This window comes from Triticum aestivum, chromosome 4B (genome assembly GCF_018294505.1).
Source record: "Triticum aestivum cultivar Chinese Spring chromosome 4B, IWGSC CS RefSeq v2.1, whole genome shotgun sequence".
NCBI classification, from domain to species: Eukaryota; Viridiplantae; Streptophyta; class Magnoliopsida; order Poales; family Poaceae; genus Triticum; species Triticum aestivum.
Genome location: NC_057804.1, coordinates 50,119,652 through 50,143,859, shown reverse-complemented (window position 1 = coordinate 50,143,859; position 24,208 = coordinate 50,119,652). Strand labels below are relative to the sequence as shown.

At 45.2% G+C, this 24,208-nt stretch overlaps 2 protein-coding genes across 3 annotated transcripts; one reads left to right on the top strand and one right to left on the bottom strand.

Annotated features, from left to right (window-relative positions):
• Positions 1–3,473: 3,473 nt before the first annotated feature.
• Positions 3,474–9,261, top strand: LOC123090938 (sulfite exporter TauE/SafE family protein 4). The gene is made up of 12 exons (XM_044512295.1): positions 3,474–3,824; positions 3,915–4,074; positions 4,189–4,389; positions 4,530–4,591; positions 4,687–4,741; positions 4,824–4,891; positions 5,201–5,287; positions 5,677–5,727; positions 6,084–6,323; positions 7,904–7,997; positions 8,271–8,411; positions 8,749–9,261. Exons 1-12 carry the CDS (start codon positions 3,639–3,641, stop codon positions 8,820–8,822), a joined length of 1,419 nt encoding a protein of 472 aa, XP_044368230.1. The 5' UTR covers positions 3,474–3,638; the 3' UTR covers positions 8,823–9,261.
• Positions 9,262–20,291: 11,030 nt separating this feature from the next.
• Positions 20,292–23,308, bottom strand: LOC123090937 (uncharacterized protein DDB_G0283697). Of its 2 annotated transcripts, none has more exons than XM_044512294.1 (2): positions 22,808–23,308; positions 20,292–21,847 (listed from the first exon to the last, which is right to left on the bottom strand). In XM_044512294.1, the coding sequence occupies exon 2, from the start codon at positions 21,795–21,797 to the stop codon at positions 20,529–20,531; it is 1,269 nt and encodes a 422-aa protein (XP_044368229.1). In that variant the 5' UTR covers positions 21,798–21,847; positions 22,808–23,308; the 3' UTR covers positions 20,292–20,528. The 2 variants fall into 2 exon arrangements, with proteins under 2 accessions (XP_044368229.1, XP_044368228.1); XM_044512293.1 differs by having other exon boundaries at positions 20,292–21,851; positions 22,808–23,304.
• Between the last annotated feature and the right edge of the window lie 900 nt (positions 23,309–24,208).

The window sequence follows — 24,208 nt, the reverse complement described above, 5'->3', positions numbered from 1 at the left end:
TCTTCGAATCACAGCTGCTCCGAAGGCGCGCAGTGGATCGGATTGGTTTGTTTCCCTCCCAAACAATGGAGTTGTTGAATCGGAATAGCACGCTTGGATGACGCGACCGACGGCGGTCACTCCAACCATGTTACTCCCCCCGGCCAACCGATGATTTGACTCTGTTCTCATTCATTCGTAATCGTCACAACTTCCTTTTATATTTCGTTGGGTCGACGTAATCGTCCGTGGTGCTACGTCGATTCAAAATGGGGACATGTATGATTAGAGTTGATTGAGTTAATTTAGACTCACAAAGGCGGCACGAATGTTCAATTTAGAATTGGCATGTGTCGCTGTGCGTTGGTACGAGCCGCGGCTGCCACTGGACATTGGCTATTCGCTCTCCACCCCCGTCACAAAACGATTTTCTATCTGTGGAGGAATTCTGGTTGGATCCCCGGGGCTGGGCGACAGTGAGACTTAGAGATTGTACTGCTTAACTATTGAAGACCTTTCACTCAAAATTTGAGTTGCTTAGCTATTAGGCCTTGTACAATGCAAGGTGCTTAGGAGAGGTGTTTGAAGAAATAAATCAGACTTTTCTTAAGCACCGGTGCTTATTTGTACATGTTAGACAGTTAATTAAGCATCTTTTCTGTAAAAATAGGCATCAATGCTTCAGAAAAATCCAGTTTATTTTTCTAAGCTCCTCCAGAAACACCTAGCATTGTACAAGGCCTTAAAAACCTCGAAAGTATACCTTGGAACATGGGTGCACATGTATCCGAATTGCAAAAGAAAGGTAAAAAGGTAACTTTTGTGACATCTAAACAAAACAAAGACTATATTAAGCTTTCTATTCACACAGTTCGTAGTTTCAATTTTGTCTATTTTGCCAACAATACAAGAAGTCAGTTTGTCGTGGAACTTTACACGTGAATGATACACTGGATAATGTTTGTTCCAGCAAAAGTTTCATAATTTTTACTTTTTTTTCTCTTAATCAGGTGCACCTACATCCAAATTCCAAAAATCCATAGAAGACCCTCACAAAGAAAAAAGACTATTGAAAATCTTTAAACTACCCATTGGACTTAAAACTTCAAACCAGCAATCGTATCCTTACATAACATAAAATTACACACTTTGCTTAACGTTTATAAGCATGGAAGGCTCAAATTGATTAGTTAATTAATCAAGACATGTCCCCACAAAATAATAATCAAGACACTGTACCTAGTGGGCATAGGAACATCGAAGAGCAAAGATTTTGAATATATTAAAGATAAAATATGGCAACGTATACATGAATGGAAAGAGCGGCTTTGTCGAAGGCTGGGAAAGAATTCTTGATCAGAGTGGTCGTGCATACATCTCGATGTACGCAATGTCATGCTTCAATCTCGCTAAGCAATTTTGTGAAGGGATCAACATGCTCATTGTACGGTACTAGTGGTCCCAACAAAGATAAAGAGAGCAAATGTCATTGGATGAGATGGGAGAAATGACATGAGCGAAGAAGGACGGTGGACTTGGGAAAATCCACCCAATACACTTCAGGCGTCACCTATGGTCCATTCCTTCGTATACATTTCACTGCAATTTGTTGTGTCATAAGAATTGTCATTCATTACAAAATCTCAATGCATATATTTTTCTTGATGACTTCATCCTTAAACCCAATCGATAATCTTAATAAATTGTCTACGGAAGTATGGAGGACTTTCAATGCCTCCGAGTGGCTGACCATCCCAAGCCCGCCTAACGTTGATTCTTCCGTAAACCTGTGATGGGAAGGGTTCCTCGCGAGTGCCTCCGAACGGAGCACGAGGGAGTGCAGTGGGATCATATGATATACTTGCCCCTGGAACATTAGGAAGCAGAGGAACCGCCGCATATGGCCAGAGGATGACCAACTGAGAATTGACAAACCTAGCATTGGCGGATATTTGCTTCCACATATTTGGTTGTTTCCTCTATCGTGAGTAGTCTGCATGTTGTGTAGATCAATGTAACACCCTCTTTTTCTCTAATTGGAAGGCAGTGGTCCTGTCAATTTCTCGAAAGGAATGCATTGTCTACGAAACTTTCCTTCAAATACATATATCAATGAAATAATAAGTCCATGGAGATTGTCATCCCTATCAAGCAACACATGGGGCCATGCACTTTAGCTCATCTTACACAAATATGTAAGGACTGGACTTTTAGTTGAAAACGCGAGTTTGTATTTTCATTTTTTGTACTAACTTTTCGAACGAGGGTTAGCCTAGCTTGTTATGTAGATGAGATTATTTTCTGTCTTATGCTTAGTTGTTTTACAAAAACATTGTACTCCCTACTTTCCGGTTTATAAGGCTTATCTCAAAATTTTAGTTTTTTCATTTTATAAGGGTCAATTTGGTTGTTCCCCATCACATATTCAGATTCCAAGGTGCATTAAATCATTACATGCAAGTATTAAGAGAAAATTGATCAATGCATGTACTTTATACATACATGTATTGCAATTAATGCATTGATAAACATAATTTTTTGAGAAAAACAAGAGCATTAATTGGGTGCTTTTGCAAACTACAAAAAATATTCCACCACTCACCATCTACTACTTTGGTTGGTGAGATTTTTGAATTAAGCCCTATAAACCGAAAAGGAGGGAGTAACACTCACGCATACTTTTTACAAATTTTGTAATTTATGATGATTGCCATCAAAGTTCACGGCACATCAAAACATGCATACTTCAAAAGCCTTCAACGTAAACCAATCATATCTCATAATGGTACGAAACAAAGCGGCGCCATGAAGGCGTGTATCGTGTGATGCATAGCTCCGACAAAGACTTTTTTTGGAGCTGCTAGCTTCCGTAAGGGCACCGCTCGAAAGAAAGTGTTGTATGTGAAGAGAATATACTCCGGACATCGAACCTAAAAAGAGCGTGGAATACCACGACAATATACTCCGGATAACAGCTTTTTTGAATGAAATCTAAATAAGAACGTGGAGAAATATACGCAAGGCAGACGTCAAGCACAAGCCACGGGCTAGTGTATTACGGCACGAAAGTTACGTGGAAGTAAAATCTGAGGCGAGAGAGTTTCTCTCTAGCCCAGTGTTTGTCCCCTAGCAGTGTATGCTCCAGGTAAACTCTTTTCTTTGTGTGTGGCCATTGTTACCATGAAGTAGATTTGTGGAAGCTCCCTCAGAAACAAAAATGATTTGTGGAAGCAGCCAGGTTGGCAACGTATCCGGCATGAACGGTGAGCTATGTAAAAAACAAATGAGATCCGCTGTCAATGAGTGAATGAAGGAAACGTTTTACCGCCTGCCATTTACGGCGCCGAGTCAAAGCAGTCCGAAAATACTCCCCGCCCCGCTGCGGCCAGTCCGTCGTGACGGAGCCCAGCAAGGAAGGCGACGCCAATTCCGCCTCCTCCTCCTCCTCCTCCTCCTTCAATTCCCATCCACCCCCGCCCCGCCCCGCCCCGATCCCGCCCCGCCTATAAGATCGCCAGGCGGAGGCGAGCGCACGCCATTGCCTTCCCACCTCCCCTCTCTCTCGCCGCCCGCCGTGCTGTGCTGCTGCTCCTCGCCGGCCGCAGTCGTGCAGCGATTTGCTTCGCGGCCGCCAGTTATTACTCTTATCTAGTGGTTGCATGGCGTCCACGCCCGCGGGCCTCTACGGCCGCCTCAACAGGACCAGCACGCGCGGCTTCCTCGCCTACTTCGCCGCCGGGGCCGCCTGCGCCGCTGTCCTCGCCTGCTTCGTCGTCTCCTCCGCCGGCCCCGCCGCGCCCAATGGCGCGCCCCGCCTCTCCTCGCGCTCCGCGCGCGTCTGGCCCGTAAGCCCCTCCGCTCTGTCCTCCCCGCCTCCCTCCCTCGCACGCTCGTGTTGTGTTTGTCGGCTGACCTCTGTGTGCTGCGCGCTTCAGGATCTCGAGTTCAACTGGCGGCTCGTGGTGGCCACCGTCGTCGGCTTCCTCGGCTCCGCGTTCGGCACCGTCGGCGGCGTGGGCGGCGGCGGCATCTTCGTGCCCCTGCTCAACCTCGTCCTCGGCTTCGACACCAAGTCCGCCGCCGCGCTCTCCAAATGTAAGCCTGCTCGCGTACTCGTGGCACCCACAACCACCGCTGGCCCATGCGTATGACGGTCCGAGATGGATTCATTTGCTCACATGCGTGGAATTTTGTCTTGCTTGCGCGCAGGCATGATCATGGGGGCGTCCGCGTCGTCGGTCTGGTACAACCTGCAGGTGTCGCACCCGACCAAGGAGGCGCCGGTGCTCGACTACAAGCTCGCGCTGCTCTTCCAGCCCATGCTCATGCTCGGGATCACCATCGGCGTCGAGCTCAGCGTCGTCTTCCCCTACTGGCTCATCACCGTCCTCATCATCATCCTCTTCGTAGGTTCGTGTCCTCGGTACCTCGCTCCATCGTGCCGTTAATTAAGCTAGGCTCTGACTTTTCTGCTGGCCTAGCTAGCTCCCTTGCGTGTCTTGTCAGATCACTAAAGTGGATATGTTTTTGGCGTGATCAACTCCTTGCAGGTACATCCTCGCGGTCCTTCTACAAGGGCATCCTCATGTGGAGGGAGGAGACAAGGATCCTGGTTAGTTCTTGTCACATTGGCTCTGTTATTAGCTGCCGTAACAGGACTCTGTTCTGACAACTTCATTTCTGTTTCCCTTGTGGGAATGATTGCAGATGGAGACACAGGAGCGAGAAGCCCAATCCAAGTCTGACAGTGCCCCAAGCGATGGTAATTTTCATCATCAAACTTACAAGTCGATAGTCTTTTTTTTTACATTTTTTAACGTGGTGTTATGGCTCAACATGTGCAGTGGTTATTGATCCGAGTTACACGGAGCCTCTCCTACCTCAGTCTAAGCCGGCGGAGAAGTCTGGCCTGGTAAACCACAGATACCTGCCGGTTTGCAGTGTTCGTTGATAAGCTACTCTGAGGCTTTTCTGACCTGAACATATAAATAAGAGCGATTGGTTGCTGTTAGATCCACCTTTCGAAGCAATCACATGATTAGGATAGCTTATCTTTCAATGGTGACATGATTAGGGAAGTTACTTTAGTATTTCTGATGATTCTCTGGTATAGAGTGAGTTTGTTTGATGCCCTTAACATGCAAGAGAACAACAAACCCCCAAAAGTACAGCTTGTCACTATGTCCCTAATAATTGATTCCATGTTTTTTTTTAATTCCAGGAGACTTTGATGTTCAATTTGAGGTGGAAGCATATCCTAGTGCTGCTGGCTGTTTGGTCATCTTTCTTGGTGCTGCAAATCCTTAAGGTCTCTTTCATATGCATCACAGCAGTAGTTCCGTACTTCTAATGTTGTCTAGTTTGATAACCTTTATGCCCTTAGCACTGATTGGATTTGACAATGACATTGTTGTTTATCACCCCTCCTTTCTCCCATAAGTACAGTAGCAAAGCACGTCTTATGTGATTCCATTTGTCATCTGTAAGGAGTGTCCATGGGCAATAATAGCTCTTGAGCACATGTACATATGTGATTCCATTTGTCAGCTTTTACTGCTACCTTCTTCAGTGCATGTTACTACCTCGTGGATCAGCTAAACTTCTGCTGTTCTGTTGCCATTTCTGTCTTGAGCTTTTCAGGCATACGTTTGCTGAAAGTTGTCGCTAATTTCTGTATTTTTATTTGCTTCTACGCAGAATAACTCCAAAACATGCAGCACTTTCTACTGGGTGATCAATATTCTGCAGGTGAGAATCACGCTGCAGCCTTACCACTACTTTCTCTTGTAGTGCTTTTTAATTAACAAATTAGATCCTGTCATGCCCTTTCCCTTAAGTTGTCACAGAAACCTCGAGCTCGCCGTTTTGCTTATGTCTGAGTGCATATCATTGCAAATTGCAATGGACATGCATATGTCTTTTCAAAACTCATGAAAAGTTTGGTAGACTTGCATGATTAGACCATCTATCAGCCGTTGTTAAGGGCCCCTTAACTTACACCAAACCTTAACTATTCTGTCGGTTGTACATTGCACAGATTAGGTGGTTGCAGTGCAACCTTTTTCTACCTGATACAATCTAACCACGTGTGTTGATTGATATAGGTCCCAGCTGCAGTAAGTGTTTTTGTGTGGAAAGCGGTTCAGCTGTGCAGGGAGAGCCGTGCTAGACGCATGAATGGTAACCTGGAGTGTGTCTGTGAAGCCAATATCGAGTGGTCGCCAACACAGCTCATCTTCTGCGCCTTCTGTGGCCTCCTGGGCGGTACAGTCGGTGGTCTTCTCGGGTCTGGAGGGGGTTTCATCCTCGGCCCACTACTTCTTGAGCTAGGGTGCATCCCTCAGGTATTTGAATCATTTTGTGTGTCATGGTTTCATTTCTTGCAGTTCATTTCAAATATTGTCTTGTGACGAACTGACGCAAAGGCGACACTTGAGGGTGTAGTTAGCCTCTCAAATAGGTATAGTACAAGTGTCATGAGTGTACGTTTTATCACTAACATGACACTGAGGAACACCAATTAAGCACTGTAGTTGAGCTTTTGTGTATCCTGTTTCCTGTAGTGTATAATGTGTCAGTGAACAAGACTGGGGAAGAAAGGTAATAATACAGTAGATATTTTCGTGTAGGTAGCCTGTATTTGTATCCCCACCAAAGATATCAGATCCCATGTTTTGAATTAGCATCAAAACCACGCATTACAATATTTGAGTTGGCTAATTTGATCACAGTATTATAGGCTTAAAGGATGACGAGTAAAATATACAGTATTATTTCAGCAGGCCAAAGTAAATTATATGCTTGTGATATAATAAATCAGTTTTCTTTTACTTTGTTAAGTAGGACTGCATCGTAGAATCACTCCTTTAATTTCTCAAATATTTCCATGTCAGTCTCACCATATTGTTTATGTCAAGTGTACCTCTTCGATTCAGAAGCGTTCTACTATCCTTCAGTTAGCTAGTGGTAGATATCTCCATCTGTAGCTATTTATATGATTGTCAGTATTCTCTAAGACATTGAATTCAGACAAGATATGTAATAGGTGTACTGCAGTGAAGTAGGACTACTATCTAGATATCCCTTTTTTTAGGAAGTACCATCTAGATAAGTATATCTATGCCTTAGTAGATTTGACCTAAGAGGTTTTTTATAGCAAGCAGGCAGTTCTTTAATACAGTAGTTTACAGACCTTGTTTTACATGGCCCATTCCATGATCGTCCTTGTATTTTTGTCATCAAGATCTGTCTGTTTTTGTCGTTCAGATTTGATTTCGTGCAAAGCCTTAACCAAGCAGCATGTTCTCATCAGTCGGGTAGTGAATGGAGCTTTATTAGCCTTGTCTGTAACCAATGCTGCTCCCCTATAATCTGCATGTGGACACGATCTTGCAATCAGCCAAATTGGCAAGCGATAGCATTTGATATTGAGCTTGGCTGTGGTGACTAGGGAGTCGTACTGAACCCCATGTGCTATTTGTTGTTTGGTGGCCTACATGCGATGCTTTGATGGATGGAAGGTGTGTAGGCCAGTTTCCTTATTTGCGTAATTTTGCCGAGATCTAGATCTATTCAGATTCATTGCTGAATATGACATACTGGTTATTTGAACTGAAACTTCATAACCAAGTTGGACAGGGAATTGTCTTGCATTGTTCATCATCTTTAGGTAATCTGAATATTGTTTAAAACGCCACTTCGTTTGCTCTTGTTGGTATAGGATCCTTTACTTTCCTTGTTTCGATGCAAAAGTTCATTTATTAATTAATGAGCTATGGCTTTGATGTGCAATAGAAAATACTCCGTACGTGGTAAAAAATATTGCAAAGAAGAATACTGTAACTTGAGCTGTTTGTTTTTTACCTTTTTATACCCAGAACTATGCGATTTTGACCACATGTTCTCTTTGTTTGTGCCTTCCCAGGTTGCAAGTGCAACAGCAACATTTGTCATGATGTTCTCCTCGTCTCTCTCTGTGGTCGAGTTCTACTTTCTGGGCAGGTTCCCAATTCCTTATGGTAAGTCCATGGCTCCTGGATGCTGTTTGGTGACCTGGCAACCACTGCCCAAACTGATTGTTAAAAAAAAAAAAATGAAACTCCATGGGCACTAGCACCCACGGTTTATTGATATAGAAGAAGCATCCCTCATGAGAATTCCAGAAATTCGTCCCCGACGTGGATCGAACTCTGGTCGTTGGGTTTACAATCATGCGCCCCCAACCACTGGGCTATGCCCACGTCCTCCAAACTGATTGTTTAATGACAATGTTTCGTTGATTCCTCCTGCAGCTCTCTACTTGATCTTCATTTCCATATTGGCTGGGTTCTGGGGCCAGTGCTTGGTCAGGAAGATCGTGCATGTGCTCAAGAGGGCCTCGCTGATCGTCTTCATCCTCTCCTCTGTCATCTTCGCCAGTGCTCTTACCATGGGTACGGATGATTACTACTTTACCTTTTAATTTAACCAATCGTTCACCAGTTTAGCTAAAATCCAACCAAGAAAGACAGCAGGTAACGTTTGTTACAAGGTTATCTTTGAAAATTTCAAAACAAACACCGTCAAAAATAATAATCCAAACAAGCATCCATAGGCTAGTAATTGTCACTGCCGTGAGTAACAGTTATCTTTGGAAGTACTAGTAACTACTTGCTTACAGAAAATAAAAAACTTTCTTGGACCGAACAAACTTGCTTATAGTATGATCTGAGAAGTCTAAATGCGTTTTTTGTGCCAGTTTTCCTAACGACGACACGTTGCTTGCTTCAGGTGTTGTTGGGACCGAGAAGAGCATCTCGATGATCCACAATCACGAATACATGGGGTTCCTCAGCTTCTGCTGAGTGAACAAACCAAGCAGACGACCACCAGACCCGGGGAGAACCCAAACCAGGCCAATACCTAATTGACCTCACCTCTCCCCCAGTCCAGTTAAGTCCAAGGATGAAATAAAAGAAGCCTGACGCGTGCCCGTCGTTAGCTCCTCGCTAACCTGCAAGCACCTGCCCGGCCAAGCAAATTCTCCTAGTAGTATAGTGTCATGGTCTTGTGGCGCGGCGTCGTGCCGTGTGCTGGATGTTCTTTTTTGTTGTGTTCATGTGCTGGTTAGCTCCTGGTTAACCTGCAGTGAAGCATTCGTCGTAGGGTTTACGCCGATTCATTCATGCGCTAGCTAGCTCTTGGCTGGCTGGCTACCTGCAAACATTGGTTGTATTGGGTGATGTAAATATATCAGCCGGCCAATTGGTTGCTGATTTGTCTATATAGCTTGTTTTGCTCCTATCCAGCCGTGGTCCTGTATGCATCACCTCGATAGAGGCATGGTTTCCTGCATTTCACTAAAAGGAAGAGAATTGCTTCCGAATTGATCTCATCCTTTATAATATAATGAATTTTTTTCTTTGTTCAGTAATAACTTAATCTTGGAATAAAACACTTGTTACCCGGTTAATCAGGGATAATCGGGTGAAAACCTGATGCAGACATGCACACTAAGCCGTATGCATTTTTTTTGATCAAAAAAGGGTTCGCCCCTTCCGATTTTCATTACTGAAAACCAACCTTACAGAATTCATAGGACAGACAGCACAAAACAGGTTCGAACTAATAGCATGACAATTAAAACCGACCAAAAGGGCCAACACAGGCCGCAGCCAACCAACAACCTGAGCATCAGCTAGGCCCAGCACGAGCAAAGTCCACCAAACACCTAACAGAGTCGTCGACATAATAACTAGTAACTAACATGCACCAAAAGACTAAGAACAGCAGCAGAAAATGAAGATGTCGTAGCCGTTCATCCAGGGAGTCTTGCCACATTGATCCGTCACCCCTGCCCAGCTGTGTACACCTCATTTGCTACCCGTTCTAGTACTCTTGCCCCCAGTTTCAGCATTTTTCTTGGTGGCTCCTTTGTTTGCAAAATGGACCAATCAACCAACCATTGAACCATTAGTTTGATTATTTGAAAAGGATCATTAATTCTTTTTCTCTAAAAAACAATTGCATTTCTACTTTTCCAAATTGCCCAGAATAAAGCAGAAACCCCAATCATCACCATTTTCTTGTCTTCTTTGTAAAATTTGCTAATCCATCCCCAAAAAACTCTTTAACATTTAAAGGAATTGTCTTCAGACCACAAACACATCTGACCAAGCTCCAAAGCAAAGAAGCCGCAGAGCATGTGAACAGTAGATGATCGATAGATTCATCTTGTCCATAGAACACACATTCTTTCCCCCCTTTCCACCCTTTTTTGAGTAAGACATCCCTAGTCAAAATACTCTTCTTATTTACTAACCACAAGAAGACTTTAATTTTTGCAGGAACTTTGATTTTCCAAAGGTATTTCCGTGGAAATTTCAGGCCTGACGTAATCAATTCTTTGTATAAAGATTTAACAGAGAATTTTTTATCAGCAGTGAGGGTCCATTTGATCTTATCTTTTCCCCCATTCATTTTAATCTTTTCACATCTACTTTTTAAAGCATTCCACAACTCTAGAGTTTCTCCATGCAGTGTCCTTCTAAATTTGAAACTCTTCCATCTCTTTTGGATGGCCTCATATACAGTAATTTTGTGATCAAAACAAATGTCATATATTCTAGGATAGGCATCTTTTAAGGGCTTGTCATCCACCCAAGTTGTTATGGTGCTGCTAGAAGGAGGGCGCGAGAGGTCCGGCCGAGGGACTTTTTGCCCACGGCCGGGCAAGAGGGAAGGGATTTCCTTCTTAATTCTTGCTTGATTAGATTGATACATCTCCTTTCTTTATATAGAGAGGTTTACTTGACTCCCAAGCAAGGCTTACTTGACCCCTAAGCAAGCAACCCTTATCTTTAATTAACCCTAAGACTAACGGGCCCATTAGGCCCATTACGTACTCTAACACTACACCCCACCTGGACATGCAGCTTGTCCTTGAGCTGCAGCCTAACCAACTTATAACCATGACTCGACGCAACACAAACCTAACACCTAAAAACAAGCCTTTTACATCTCAGCTTGTGTTATTACTCTCAACCTGAAATAGACTGGGACGCTATTTTGGACGTGCACATGTACAGCCACTTGGATCCCATGGACACCACCTGGACAAAAGGAGTGCATGTGTATGGCTGTTGGTGTGCACCGCACAGGGGAAGAATGAAGGGCTTGCGGTGGAGAATGACGAGGAGGGGTGCGTCCCCCAACCACCGATGTCGCAGACTTTGAGGTCGCTGCCCACGGGGAAAGCAGCATGCCCACCGCCCGTGGGGGAAACCGCATGCCCAAGATCCCCGACGCAGCGGACGAGATCGAGGTCCTTTGCGCAGCGAAGGGAAATTTGGAGGAGCGGCAGCTGCAGACCACACATCTCCCGCACACGCCGATGCGCTAGGAGCCGCGCGCAGCAGCCTGCAACCTCACTGCCGCCGACACGTGGTGGGTAGCGATCCAAGACAGAAGCGGTGACGGCGAGGGCGGGAACCGGACCTGGTGGATCGGGACTCTCGCCGGCGCGGGCGATGCGGGGCCGGAGCTGACCGGCGGTGGCTGCTGCAGCTGCAGCGGCTGCTGTGGCGGAGCGCCAGGCATGGCGGAGGCCGCCAGGAGCGGCGGCTGCCACTGTAGCCAGGGCGGGGCGGCGGTGGCGGTGGATGGCAGCTGCAGCGGAGGCCGCCTTGTGCGGCGGCTGCCACGGCATCCCATGTGGCGCAGCCGGGTGCGGCCCGTAGGACCCGGCCAAGAACAGGTGGATCTCCTGGACCGCCTGGGTTAGGTCCCGCAGCGCCCCAGACACCTCCTCCGGGGTGAGGACGACGGGGGCGGGCGCGACGGAGGATAGCGGGAGAGACGGGTTGGGCGGCGGTGAAGACATGATCGAACCGAAGCTAGCTGATACCAAATTGTTATGGTGCTGCTAGAAGGAGGGCGCGAGAGGTCCGGCTGGGGGCCTTTTTGCCCACGGCCGGGCAAGAGGGAAGGGATTTCCTTCTTAATTCTTGCTTGATTAGATTGATACATCTCCTCTCTTTATATAAAGAGGTTTACTTGACTCCCAAGCAAGGCTTACTTGACCCCTAAGCAAGCAACCCTTATCTTTAATTAACTCTAAGACTAACGGGGCCATTAGGCCCATTACGTACTCTAACACAAGTATCCTCCCAAAATCTAATGTTTTTTCCCTCTCCATGTTCTTTTTTCACAAATTTGTAGAAGATATTCTTAATATTCAATAGACTCCGAGAGTCTCCAGGTTTTTTTTCCACTAGAGCTAGACATTCATTTTTTCTATATTTTTCTTTTAGAACCTCTTGCCACATCCCGTTCTTTGTTTCCATTTTCCAGAACCATTTAGCCAGCAAGGCTATGTTCATCACCTCCAAATTGAGAATCCCTAGACCCCCACCTCTTTGGGTAGGCAACACTCCCTCCAACTAACTAAATGATATTTTCTAATATTGTCATCTTCTTGCCACACCAATCTTGCCCTGAAAAAATCAGCTTTTTTAATGATTCCTTTTGGGACAGCATAAAAGGACATCATAAACAGAGGAATATTAGTCAGACAAGCTTGCACCAGGGTGATCCTGCCAGCAATAGATCCCAGCAGTTTCCCTTGCCAACACCCACATCTTTTCTCAATTTTATCTGTTACACAACTCCAATGTGTGTTTCTGATCCTAGTTTCACATACAGGCATACCTAGATATTTGATGGGTAAATCTCCCATTTTGCAAGTCAGAATTTCCTGGTAAAGCAATTGTTTTTCTTTAGCCTTTCCAAACAACATTAGCTCACTCTTATGGAAGTTTATTTTCAAACCAGACATCTGTTCAAAAGCCCCTAGTATAAATTTGAGGTTTCTCACACTTTCTTCCTCATCTTTGATCAGAAAGATAGTGTCATCATCATATTGCAACATATTTACACCCTTATTATCATTTTTACTAAGGACTCCCTTAACAATATCTAGTTTTAAGGCATTATTCATTAAAATGGCTAGAGCATCCGCAGCCACATCAAAAAGCAATGGTGACATAGCATCTCCCTGTCTCAAACCTTTATAGGTTTTGAAAAAAGGACCAATTTCATCATTTACCTTGACTCCTACATGTCCTCCTCTCATTGTTTCCATTACCCAATCACACCATTTATCTGGAAAACCTTTTAGTTCTAGCATCTGTATAACAAAGGGCCATTTAATTTTATCATATGCTTTTTCAAAATCAACTTTAAAAATTAGAGCATCTTCTTTGTCTCTATGAAAGTGTTCAAAGCTTCATGTAGAATAACCACACCTTCCATAATGTATCTCCCTTTGATAAATGCAGTTTGTGTTCTGGAGATAACAGGTGCAACACATTTGGTCAATCTGTTCATCGGAACTTTTGTGATAATCTTGAAACTCACATTTAGCAGGCATATAGGCCTGAATTATTATATTTGTTTGGCATCATTGGTTTTAGGGACCAGGGTAATAATGTCATAGTTAAGCCTGGCAATATTGATTTCTCCCTTGGCAAACCCCTCAACTAAGGCTTTCAGATCCCACTTAACCAGATCCCAAAAATCTTGATAAAAGTCAGCAGGGAACCCATCAGGGCCTGGGCTTTTGTTTCTTTTCATACAAAAAACTACTTGATGAATTTCATCTAAGGAAAAAGGGGACAATAACTCCTCTTTGTCCTGAGCATTTATTTTTTCCATTTCTAAGTCCCTCAAGGATATGTTAGACTCTTCAGGGTATCCAAAAAGATTTTTATAGAATTTAGTAATATATTCCATCAGGCTGCTATCTCCTTCTATAATCCCTTCTTCTTGTTCTAAAGAGATTATTCTATTTTTTCTTCTCCTCCCATTCACTTTTGCATGATAGTATCTAGTGTTTCCATCCCCATCTTTAATCTCTTTGTCTTTATATCTCTGCATCCACTTTATTTATTCTTGTTTCATGATTCTTTTAAGTTGCATTCTAAGTTCTTTCTGCAGCAGTCAGACCCATTCTCTCAGCTCTCTTATCAATATCATCCAATTCTTTTATAATTTCTATTTTAATTTTCTTATACCAAGCATCCATATTTTTATTCCATCCTTTAGCTTTTCTCCTCAAGTCTCTCATCCTTGATTGCCATCTATCCAACACATCTCCTCTGTATCTTTTACTCCAGGTTTTATATATCAACTCCTTAAAGCCTTCCCTCAAAAACCAAGCATTTTCATATCTGAAAGTATATCTAATTGTGTGTGTCTCCTCTGTGTCTAAGAACAAGGGGGTATGATCAGAAATTTCCTTAGCAAAGGCTTGTAATATAGCCAATGGGTATTTTTCTTCCCATGCAGGACACATCAATACCCTGTCCAGTTTCTCATAAGTGGGATGCTCCTGATTATTGGCCCAAGTGTATTGTCTCCCATTTAAAGGTAGTTCTCTCAATCCAGCTTGTTCAATTATAGCATTAAACATAAAGGACCATTGTTCATTTATCATAGGTTTGTTTTTTCCTTATTGTTTCTGATGATGTTAAAATCCCCTCCAACCAAACAGGGCAAAGGATTGTCATGATATAATCTAGCTAACTCAGCAAGGAAATTAGCTTTTCCTTCCTTCTGTGCATCCTCATAAACTGTGACTAAATTCCAATGCATTTTGATATTCTTGTCAAACAGCAGTACTCTTAAAAAATACTGTCCTTTTTCAATATGTTCAATATCAAACATCTCTTTATTAATGCCAACTAGGATTCCCCCAGACATCCCTCTAGGGGGATTCCAGTACCATTGGTAATTTTTTGCCCCCACAAAGATTATGCAATTCATTTTTTGTAAAGTCTTGTTTGATTGTTTCAGAAATCCCAACAAAATCTAACTTATGATCCATGATCATTTTTCTAATATACCTTTTTTATGATCTTGCCCAATGCCTCTCACATTCCAGAAAACTCCTCTCATTTGAGTAAATTCTAGTTTTTACCTTTTCCAATCAAGGATTACCCTTTTGCCCACGCAGTTTATATATTCCAAGGTTAGAGACTAATCAGTCTTCTTCCCTTTTTTCCTTCTCAACACCCCAATCCCAATTGATTGCTTCACATAGCTCAATGCTGATGAGCTTTTTTTGCCTCCTTTTTTCCCAGAAAACATTCCTTTAAGATTTTTATATTGTTGTTCCTCAATCTCAGCATCAGAATGACCCAGATCAGAGCATAATCCATCAAAATCCACATCTCCAGTATTTATGTATACTGGTGTGTCTCCTCCTTCTTCCACTACTCCTCTTACTTCTTTCACCTCATCTGTTTTTTTCTCTTTTGACACTTTGGAAATATATCTCTCTCCTAGTTTTCTCCATTTTATTAATAATATCTATATTCTTCTCAATCATATCAATGGAACAACCTAAATCAATTCCTACCATGGAGCTAATTTGTAATAAGGAGGGGTTAACAAATTCAGGAACAGGATCCTTATCATAATTATCTCTTTCTTCAGCTCTGATTTTGGCCATCTCTTCTATTTTTTGATATTCTTTTCCTTTGTTCCTAAGACTTCTTTTTATCTCCACTTCTTTCTCCCCCCCTCTTTTTCTGCAACCTCAGCACCATGTAAGTCTGCCATTTTCTCTCCCAGGGTCCCAATTGATTCCTGACTGGCATTATAGTCAGTAGGTTCATTGTATTTCCCAGATTCAGATTCACCCTTTTTGTGTTGGATTTCCTTCTCATAATCTTCCAGATCCATGTTAGCCAGCTCCATTTCATACTGTTCCCTGTTATCAGCCTCTTGAATTAACTTTTGAATCTCCTCTTGTTGTTGGTTGATCTTAGTCTGCATTGTGTATTGATTTTCCTCAAGCTCCTTTATTTTCTGTTCAGCTTTAGCCCACAATGCACTGTGTCTAGCTTTGTCCTCTTCCAAGGTCTTGATCTTGTTGAACATGATGTCACTCTCTTTTTGCCACTTCCTTCTCTCAGCATACATTTCATCTTGCCATTGCATCATACTTTCTTCTAATTGTTTTTTCATTTTGATCAGTTTTCCATCTACTTCCTCACTCTGCTTGAGAGACAAACATCCCAGTGAAATGCCTTTGTGTTCAGTTTCTTCCACCCTGAATCTTTTCCTATTCTCTGTTTCTCCATCCCCATCTTCTAGATTATGTGTGTTTTCATTTTTCCTCTTATCCTCCTTATACCAGCCAATTTCCATCACCTTCTCCACTTCCACACCAATCCTGAACATGAGTAAATCAGGGGCAGTGATTTCCATTTGAGGTGGAGTTTTTTCCACATCTCTGATTCCATATTTGATCCTTACTTTTTCTTCATTAATTGTATCCATATCCACTTCCAGCATAGGCCCCACTGCAGCAGAAACTTCACATATGCCCAAAAAGTGTCTGAAACAATCAGGCACCCTGCTCAGTTTAATCCATACAGTATGCAATTTCCCCATAGCTTGGTGATCCAGGGACCAGGGCTGGACCTTGATGACCACCCCTGTCCCAAGCAAATTGAAGTCATTGAATTTAGCCAGTTCTACCAGTTTTGCCTTGTTGGGGAATCTCATCATGAACCCATTTTGTCCAAATTCCTTAACTCTCCACCGCCACCCCCAATCAAACATCTCTCCCATAGCCTTTGTGAGCTCAATTTCATTGATTTTCCCTTCCCTAACAATCACCACACCTAAAGGATTTGTGTGTTCAGCAACAAGCACATCTTTGTAACTTTGAACCAGTAGGATTCCCAGCCCTTTGGCAGCATATCCAACATATTTGGGAACTGGTTTCATTTACTTCAGTAAATTGCAATCACTAGTGATATGGTTTTCCCTTCCACAAATCAAACAGTATCCCACCCTACACTCCCATGGTAGAGTGTCTTGGGTCTTTGCATTTACCATAGACTTGCTTGTTAATTCTCTCCATCCCTTTCCTGTCCTCATCCAAATTTAACTGCCAGTTGCCTCTTCCCCCCTGTTTCTTCACTTCCATTACTGGGTCTTGATCACCTCTCCTGTCAGCTTTCTATATGGGATCTCCCTTTTTCTCTTCTCTCCTCATGCCATCTCTGCCAGACTGAACCTCCACAGATTTTCCAATTGTTCTTTCAGTTATCTCTTTCTCTCCTCCTCTCAGCCCTTGCACTAACTGGGATAACAGAGAGGTCAATAGCTGCTGCTGAGCACTCTGTTCTTTCTGTGTCATCATATCTTTCTCCTTCCCTTTCTCCATTCCAGAGCTCTCTCCCTCACCAATTTCTCTCTCACTCCTGTCTTCCACCGCCTCTTTCTTCCCTGTCTTAGCTTGCCACATCAAATTTTCTTCCCTATCTTCTGCAGCGAATTCTTCTTCATCTCCATCTCCTCTGCCACCCCCATTTCCAGTACCAAATCTACCATTTCCTCTCCCCAAGCTTCCAAATCTGTCAGTCATAGCGTGTCTTCCTCCAATCCATCCCCCGCCCCTGTTACTGTAATTGAATCTTCCTATGGCAAAACCTCCTTCCCCTCCATGATTAAATCTAGGACCTCCATATCCTCTTCCTAGGTTCCCAGCCATTTCTCAACTGGCGGCGGTGTGGGAGGAGGGAGGGGTGGGGGAAACCCAACACGATGGGATTGTTCTGCCCCTTCTCTCTCACCCACTTTTATACCTGCCAACCCACCTCCCTTTTCCTGGGCTGGATCGTTGCCAAGCCCATTGGGCCCCCACCAAGCCAGGCCCAGATCCAGGTCCATTTTTAAATCCTTTCCTACGGAGCCCCCAAAAATAATCAGGGGTCTCGCATAATCATCCTCCTTATTTAGCCCCTTCTCCCCCTCTCTTGAAGCACCAGGGGCCCCAATTGGAGTTTCATGTATTACTAAATCACCAAAATCAACCCCATCTAATTCAAACCAAGGCGGAATAGGATGTATATTATCTTTTTTCATATGATTATAAACTATGTGTGCATCAAACCTACTACCTCTATAATCATTATCAGTAATTTCTCTCTTAATCCCCTTCTCATAGTTCCCATGATCCACATTATCAATCTTCTCAGACATTTCCTTGCAGTCATCTGCACTCTGCGATTTGAACCCTTTTTTCTCTTTGCTATCACCTCAGAATCTAGTGTTCCCCTTTTTCTTCCCGATTTTAGCATCATCCACCTCAATCCAAGCAGTAGATACCAAGTATTTGGGGTTGGGATACATACCTGCAGAGTAGATAGAGGATTCTCCCTCCTCCTCCGCCTCGGAGCCTTCGCCAGCCAGCAACCAAAAACGGTTCCCGGCCGGCGAGCGCCCTACTGGCGGCGGGAAAGGGCAAGGAGGCGAGGCGAGCGCCTCGGGAAGCAAGGGGAGCGGTGAGGAAGCGTTGTTGGGGTCGTTGGCGTCCTGGCCCTGCGCCTTGGCTTCTCTGCCACCACCTTGTCCTCCTCGATCTCGATTGGGAGCCATCTGGATCCCGGTGCCGGAATCCCATCACCACCGCCTGCGGCGGCGCCTGTGGCTGCATCGGCGGCGGCGCCCTTGGCTGAATCAGGCGGTAGCGGAGAGAGCGGAACACCTTCCACTTCTCTCGCTGCTCCGGATCCAGGGAGTCCGCCTCCAGCATCGCCAAGAGAAGCACCCCCATCGCCGGCTGACGGTCGTAGTTGGGGAAGCAGCGGAGGGTTTCTTCCCCCCTGAGCATGTCCCTCACCATCTCGGAAGCGTCGTTGAGGGCCTTCGCCGTCGGGAACCAGCGGTCGATCTCCTGAAGCCTCCCCATCAGCACCTCGTCGCCGGCAGCGAGCGCCCACATCTGCTGCTGGCGCGTCGTCATCAAACCCTAGCTCTGCGGGCTGCGTGTCGCGGCGGCGATTTTGGATGAGATTTGCGAGAGGGGGAGTGGTGGAGGAAGTGGCGGAGAGCCGATGCGTCGGCCAAATAACCCCTCTCCCCTCTCCCCTGTCGCCATTACTCACCTCGAGAACCGCCACAAGCACGCCCCACCGGCCAGCCGCCGCAATACGTGCCAAATGGCAGGGGAAATCCACCATCTGACCCACCATGATCTCCTCGTCATCTGGCCAGCTTCGCGCATCCACCACCACCCCATAGACGTCGACGAGCTCCAGGCGCCGCCCTCGCCAGCGAATCGATCCTGGCCGGAAGATCAGCAGCGCCGAGCCGAGATTAGGCACGTAGTCGCATCGGAGGCACGAATCGCGCGAGAGGCGTGCGTCGCACGGGAGCGTGTCCATCTGCTAGAGATCTGATGTGGACTTCAGTTTCGATAAAGTCTTCACGGCAAATAGAGAGACACCATACTCTCTGTCCACCCGCCACTAAGGGGGTGTCTGGTTGAGAAGTCCTAGGACTTTTTCTAGTCGCAGGGACTAATCAAAAAAGACTCTCTAGTAGTCTTTTTCTAGTCCCTGTAGAAAAAGTCCCTCCCATTTGGTTCCTAGGGACTTTTTAGAGACTTTTTCTAGTCTCTGGGACTAAAAAGTCCCTGAACCAAACACCCCCTATATGCATTGAACTTGAAAAAACGGTTTATGTCGTTTGATTCTCGCAGTCAAGGGTGATGGGCGCTATTGATTCCATCGTACCAACCAAAGAGCAATTTTCGATGTTCAGGAGACCTGGCCATAAATGATCTCAAGGTACCGCACGTGATTCAGGTCAGGTGGGTACAAGATGATCTTTGGTCAAACCTCGCTTGCTCCTTTGTATTCCCTCGCGTCCGGAATTACTTGTCATCAAAATGAATGAAAATAGATGTATCTAGAACTAAAATACATCTAGATACATCCATTTTAATGACAAGTATTTTCGGACGGAGAAGTTGGCTAGATCGGGAGGGAATTCCGCTAAAAAAAAATAGTCGCCTGTGATGTCTGTGAAGAAGATCGAGTGACCCATGAACACAATCAATGGAATTGGACGGCACCGGCACACCATAAATTCTGTTGGATTGGATGATGACATTGCCAGGTTGCCCACACCCACGTACACGTCACTGATTATATATATACACACCTTCAACACCACACCGTCCAATACTTTTGTCAGGCAGCATAACTTTTTCTAGGATGCCAGGGATCCAAAAAAAAGTCTTAGTAGAACGCTTTGTGCAGCAGATGGTTGTGATTTCTTACAGGTCAAGTGTATCTGCAACAGCTATACAACCTAGTATCTGCACCACATGACGGAATGTTTGTGTCCGACGTGTGCTTGCAAAGCTTTCTGTTCAATTCCGGCACACGAGCTTCACAGATAAAAGCTCAGCAACCAACATGCAATGATGCAAATACTAGCTATGCAAATGCAAGCAACACAACATGCAGACATTGTCACTAATAGTTGGCATTCCAGCAGCAAAGCTTCAGAGCTGCCGAATGGGGGTGGTATAATGTCTCTTCCAGCACAAGCTTCTCGCTCATCGCATGCCCCATACATACCGTGATGTGCTCTAGGCAAACACAAAGCAGGTCCCTAGGTACCAAACTTACACAAAAAGCGGGGCACTCGCGGCGCTCATCTTGGATGGAAGTCCTACAAACTTACAGGTCATGCGAGAAGAGAGATCATTCCAGGAGAACTTCGCCTTCGCCGATCGCCTTGTTCATGATTTTCGTCGACACGTCTTGGTCTTCTTTCTGAGTGTCGCCGCCGCCGTCTTCTTTGTTGTTCACCAGGGTGGAGGATGTGTCGGTGTTGTTACTGACGCTGTCTCCGTCTCTGGATGCGGCCTTTTGGGCATCGGTTGAATCCAAAGCCACCGTAGTCCCATTCGGTGGAGAATTCAGCTCGGCTGATGTCAGGTCAGCTAAGAGTTGTGTTTGGCTGTTCGACGCTGCTGTTGAATTTACTGGCTGCTCATGCTGACCTTTCAAAGAGGTTGAATTGCCTGTCCCTGATCCAGCATGGTTGCTTGTCATATTCACTGGAGTTGGATCAGTCTTGCTTTCCGAGACCATGCTGGGAGTGCTCATATTTGGGTTGGACGATGCATTAGTTGAAGAAGCCTCATTGGTTCCATTCACTCCAGGACCCCGGAATGTAATTCCATTTGACAAATTGGTGGTGCCTTCAAAGATCCTATCCATGTTCTTCAGTTGTTCGTCGGGGAGAGGATTCGTGACTTGGGCATCGTGGTCCAATGAACTTGACACATTGTTACCTCCAGAACTCTTCTCCCTGGCCTTGCGATCTTCCTCCTCCTTGTGCTCAGGTTCCTGGTTTTCATGAGGAACCGCAGTTGAAGCATCATCCACGAATAAGATCTTCTCTTGGGCATGATGGGTCAGCACATCTTGCTGCGATGACGGAGGGTCGTGTGTTACAGCACTGGATACATCATCATCATGGAAACTCTTCTCTTGGTCCTCCTGAGAGCGCTCCTTCCGCTCTTCGTCCTCAAACACAGCCCTGCCATCTGACCCTTCATCCTTGTTAGCCGAGTGCTCCCCAGGCTCAGGAAGATCCTCATCCTTGTCCAGGTCTGGCTCATCAATGGGGTCATCATCATGCTCATCACGCTTCATTACTTGCTCCATCTCCTCATTCTCTTCGTCCTCGACCCGTTCATCCAGTGTTGACGAGTCGGCCTCCTTTGCTGGCAGGTCTTTCCTGCCCAATTTTATGACGCCCACCTGGCTCTGACCATCTTTATGCTCATCACCGGCTTCGTGACTGGTGGCATCATTTTCATTATATGCCGTCTTCTTCTCGTACGAATGCTTTACTTGGTAGAGCAACCAAACAGACACAAGAACCAAAAGACTTATCTGAAGAGCTTTCTTTAGCTTCAGACCTTTCGATCTGTGGTTCCTACTAGAGCTCTGCCTCAGCATTATCAGTCTATCGAGGCAACAGAGCAACCTGCTATCTCAACCCCTGAAGCCTTCCTACATGAAGAGGTCAACAGCAGATAAGAATCAACCACGACATTGAACACCCAGGCGGATAAAACAATATGATAAAATACTTGAATAATTGGACAATAAACTTGCCTAGTAATAAGCCAAAATACATATCGACAAAATCCTATCTATCTTATCACAAGCAAAGAACTGAACTGTATTATAGCATGTTGGTGGTCATGGAGACAATTTGGGGACAGTAGTCACATGAAACAAGCTATGCAGCTTAGATCTGAACTACCACCTCCAACGCAGAAGTTTCCTAATCGCCAGTCCCTCCGTTCCATATTAGTTGTCGCTTGTACTAAATCAGCGCAAACCGTCCGGAGTGAGTACCTCCAATCAAGCCATGTGTACCATGTAACTGTCCGGGTTAATTTTCTGAAACGAAAACCAACTCCCGAGGATCATCAACAACAGCAGAGTGTGCGGTACGTTACTAGTACTGCCGCTACTCCCCCAACATAGCACTAATCAACGCCGAGACAGCTTAGGAAACAAGTAAGAGTCCCAACATTTCCACAAAACACCCAGCAAGCGGCCTCTACAACCATTTGCTAAACCAAAAGAAACAGGGGTAAACTACCAGTTCACTTGAAATGGCCTAAAGAGAGCATGTGAGGACTCTAATCACCTAACAGCGCAACAACCTATGCTAATCAAAGGGGAGATTTGAGCTCGGGGAAGAAGTAATCCGAAATAAGCATAGCCTAAGTGTAGGGATTTCTTGCTCAAATCCAGGCAAGAAACCTCAAACCCCAGCTGAACCGACCACCGCCGCACACCAACATCCTAGCAACCTCAGCAGCACGAACACCCAAGAAACACACAAACAAACCGAGAGGCGCTTAAATGAGCTCAAGAACCTGCATGGGACGGCCAGGGGCGCACCGCGACTATTCAACCTTGGCACAGTAAGAACAAGGCCATGGATATCTCACCTTGGGACACCGGCAGCCAAGATGTCCGGAGCAGCAGCTGTTCTTGCCTTCTTGGTCCGGCCACGGCCCCTCCTCCCTCCACCGCAGGAGATTTAAGGAGAAACGCGCAGGCAGGTCGAGCTGGGACTGGTCAAAATCAAGATGCTTGCTCACCTAAATCCTCCTCTCCCCTCACTAGCGCCTGAGCGGACGGATCTAAACGCGGATTGTTTCTTTGGAAGAACGGGGGAGAGGGGAGGGGAGCTGGTGATTGATAAACAAATGAGGCGCGACGGTGGCGGTGAGGCGAGTGGATTTGGGTTGGGGTTGGGGCTGGCGCACACGGCGATTGGGGGAATGGCGGTAGGTGCTGCTGGCTGGGTAGGGCGGAGGAGAGGGGGATTTATGATGCGATGCGGACGGACGGACGGAGCTTCGCGGTCAGACGGAGGAGAGAGGAGAGGAGAGGAGCGGTGAATTTTGGTGTGCGTCGTCCTCTTTTTTCTTCTCTCCGGTGATATTTTTCCGTTTGTTTTTTGGGGGACCTTCTTGTGTTTGCGGCTGGGGCTTTGGCAGCGAGTGGTTGGAGGTTGGGGGCAGGGAGCTTTGGAAGGCCCGTCACAGCGCTGCCGGTTTTCCCCATGCCCTCACGGCCTCACCCTCGCTGGTACTGGTTTTGTTGCCTGCTGCGTGACAGGAAGAGACAATTATTTTTTTCCTATGCTAATATTTTGTGTGTGATTGTGAAATGCAATTTTTTAAATTTGAATTTGTAGGATGTTTTTTATGCATATGTTTGTTGAGCTTGCTAGGCATGCTGGGATTTTGCGAGGACGGCGAGAAGCTGGGTCAGGTGAAGTTTGAAATGAGCTCGACACGCGCCTTGTGTGACAATAGCGCACACTTGTAGTGTGAGCGGGGCGTACCATACACGCATTATTAATGTAGTATTTTTTGCGAGAGCGCTATTGTTGGACGGGAGATAAATCTATCAAACCTTAAGTACGTCTGTATAACAGCCAATGAGAAGAAAGTGGTAACTGAAACATGAAATACATAATATTTTGTGATCACTGTATTAGGTCAATCATATATTCATATATGCATGTCTTAGTTAGTGGGTAAGGTTTCTATGAAATTGATTGGTACCATAATAGTATTTTGGAACCACTCACACTTGCAAGTACGCAATGATACGGTTGTTTTTGTTGTGTGATTATAGAAGTGATCATCGAGGATCACATGAAAGATATTGCTGTTCCAACGCCACTATTATACGTATTATGAAAAAAATGACATATTCATACCTGCCACCGTACACAGCTTATAGCAACTCTACCAGAGTTGTCATAATTGGGACCGACATACGCCATATGGAGCTCCCTCATACTACATAATGTTTTGGAGGTTGTCAGATTGTGC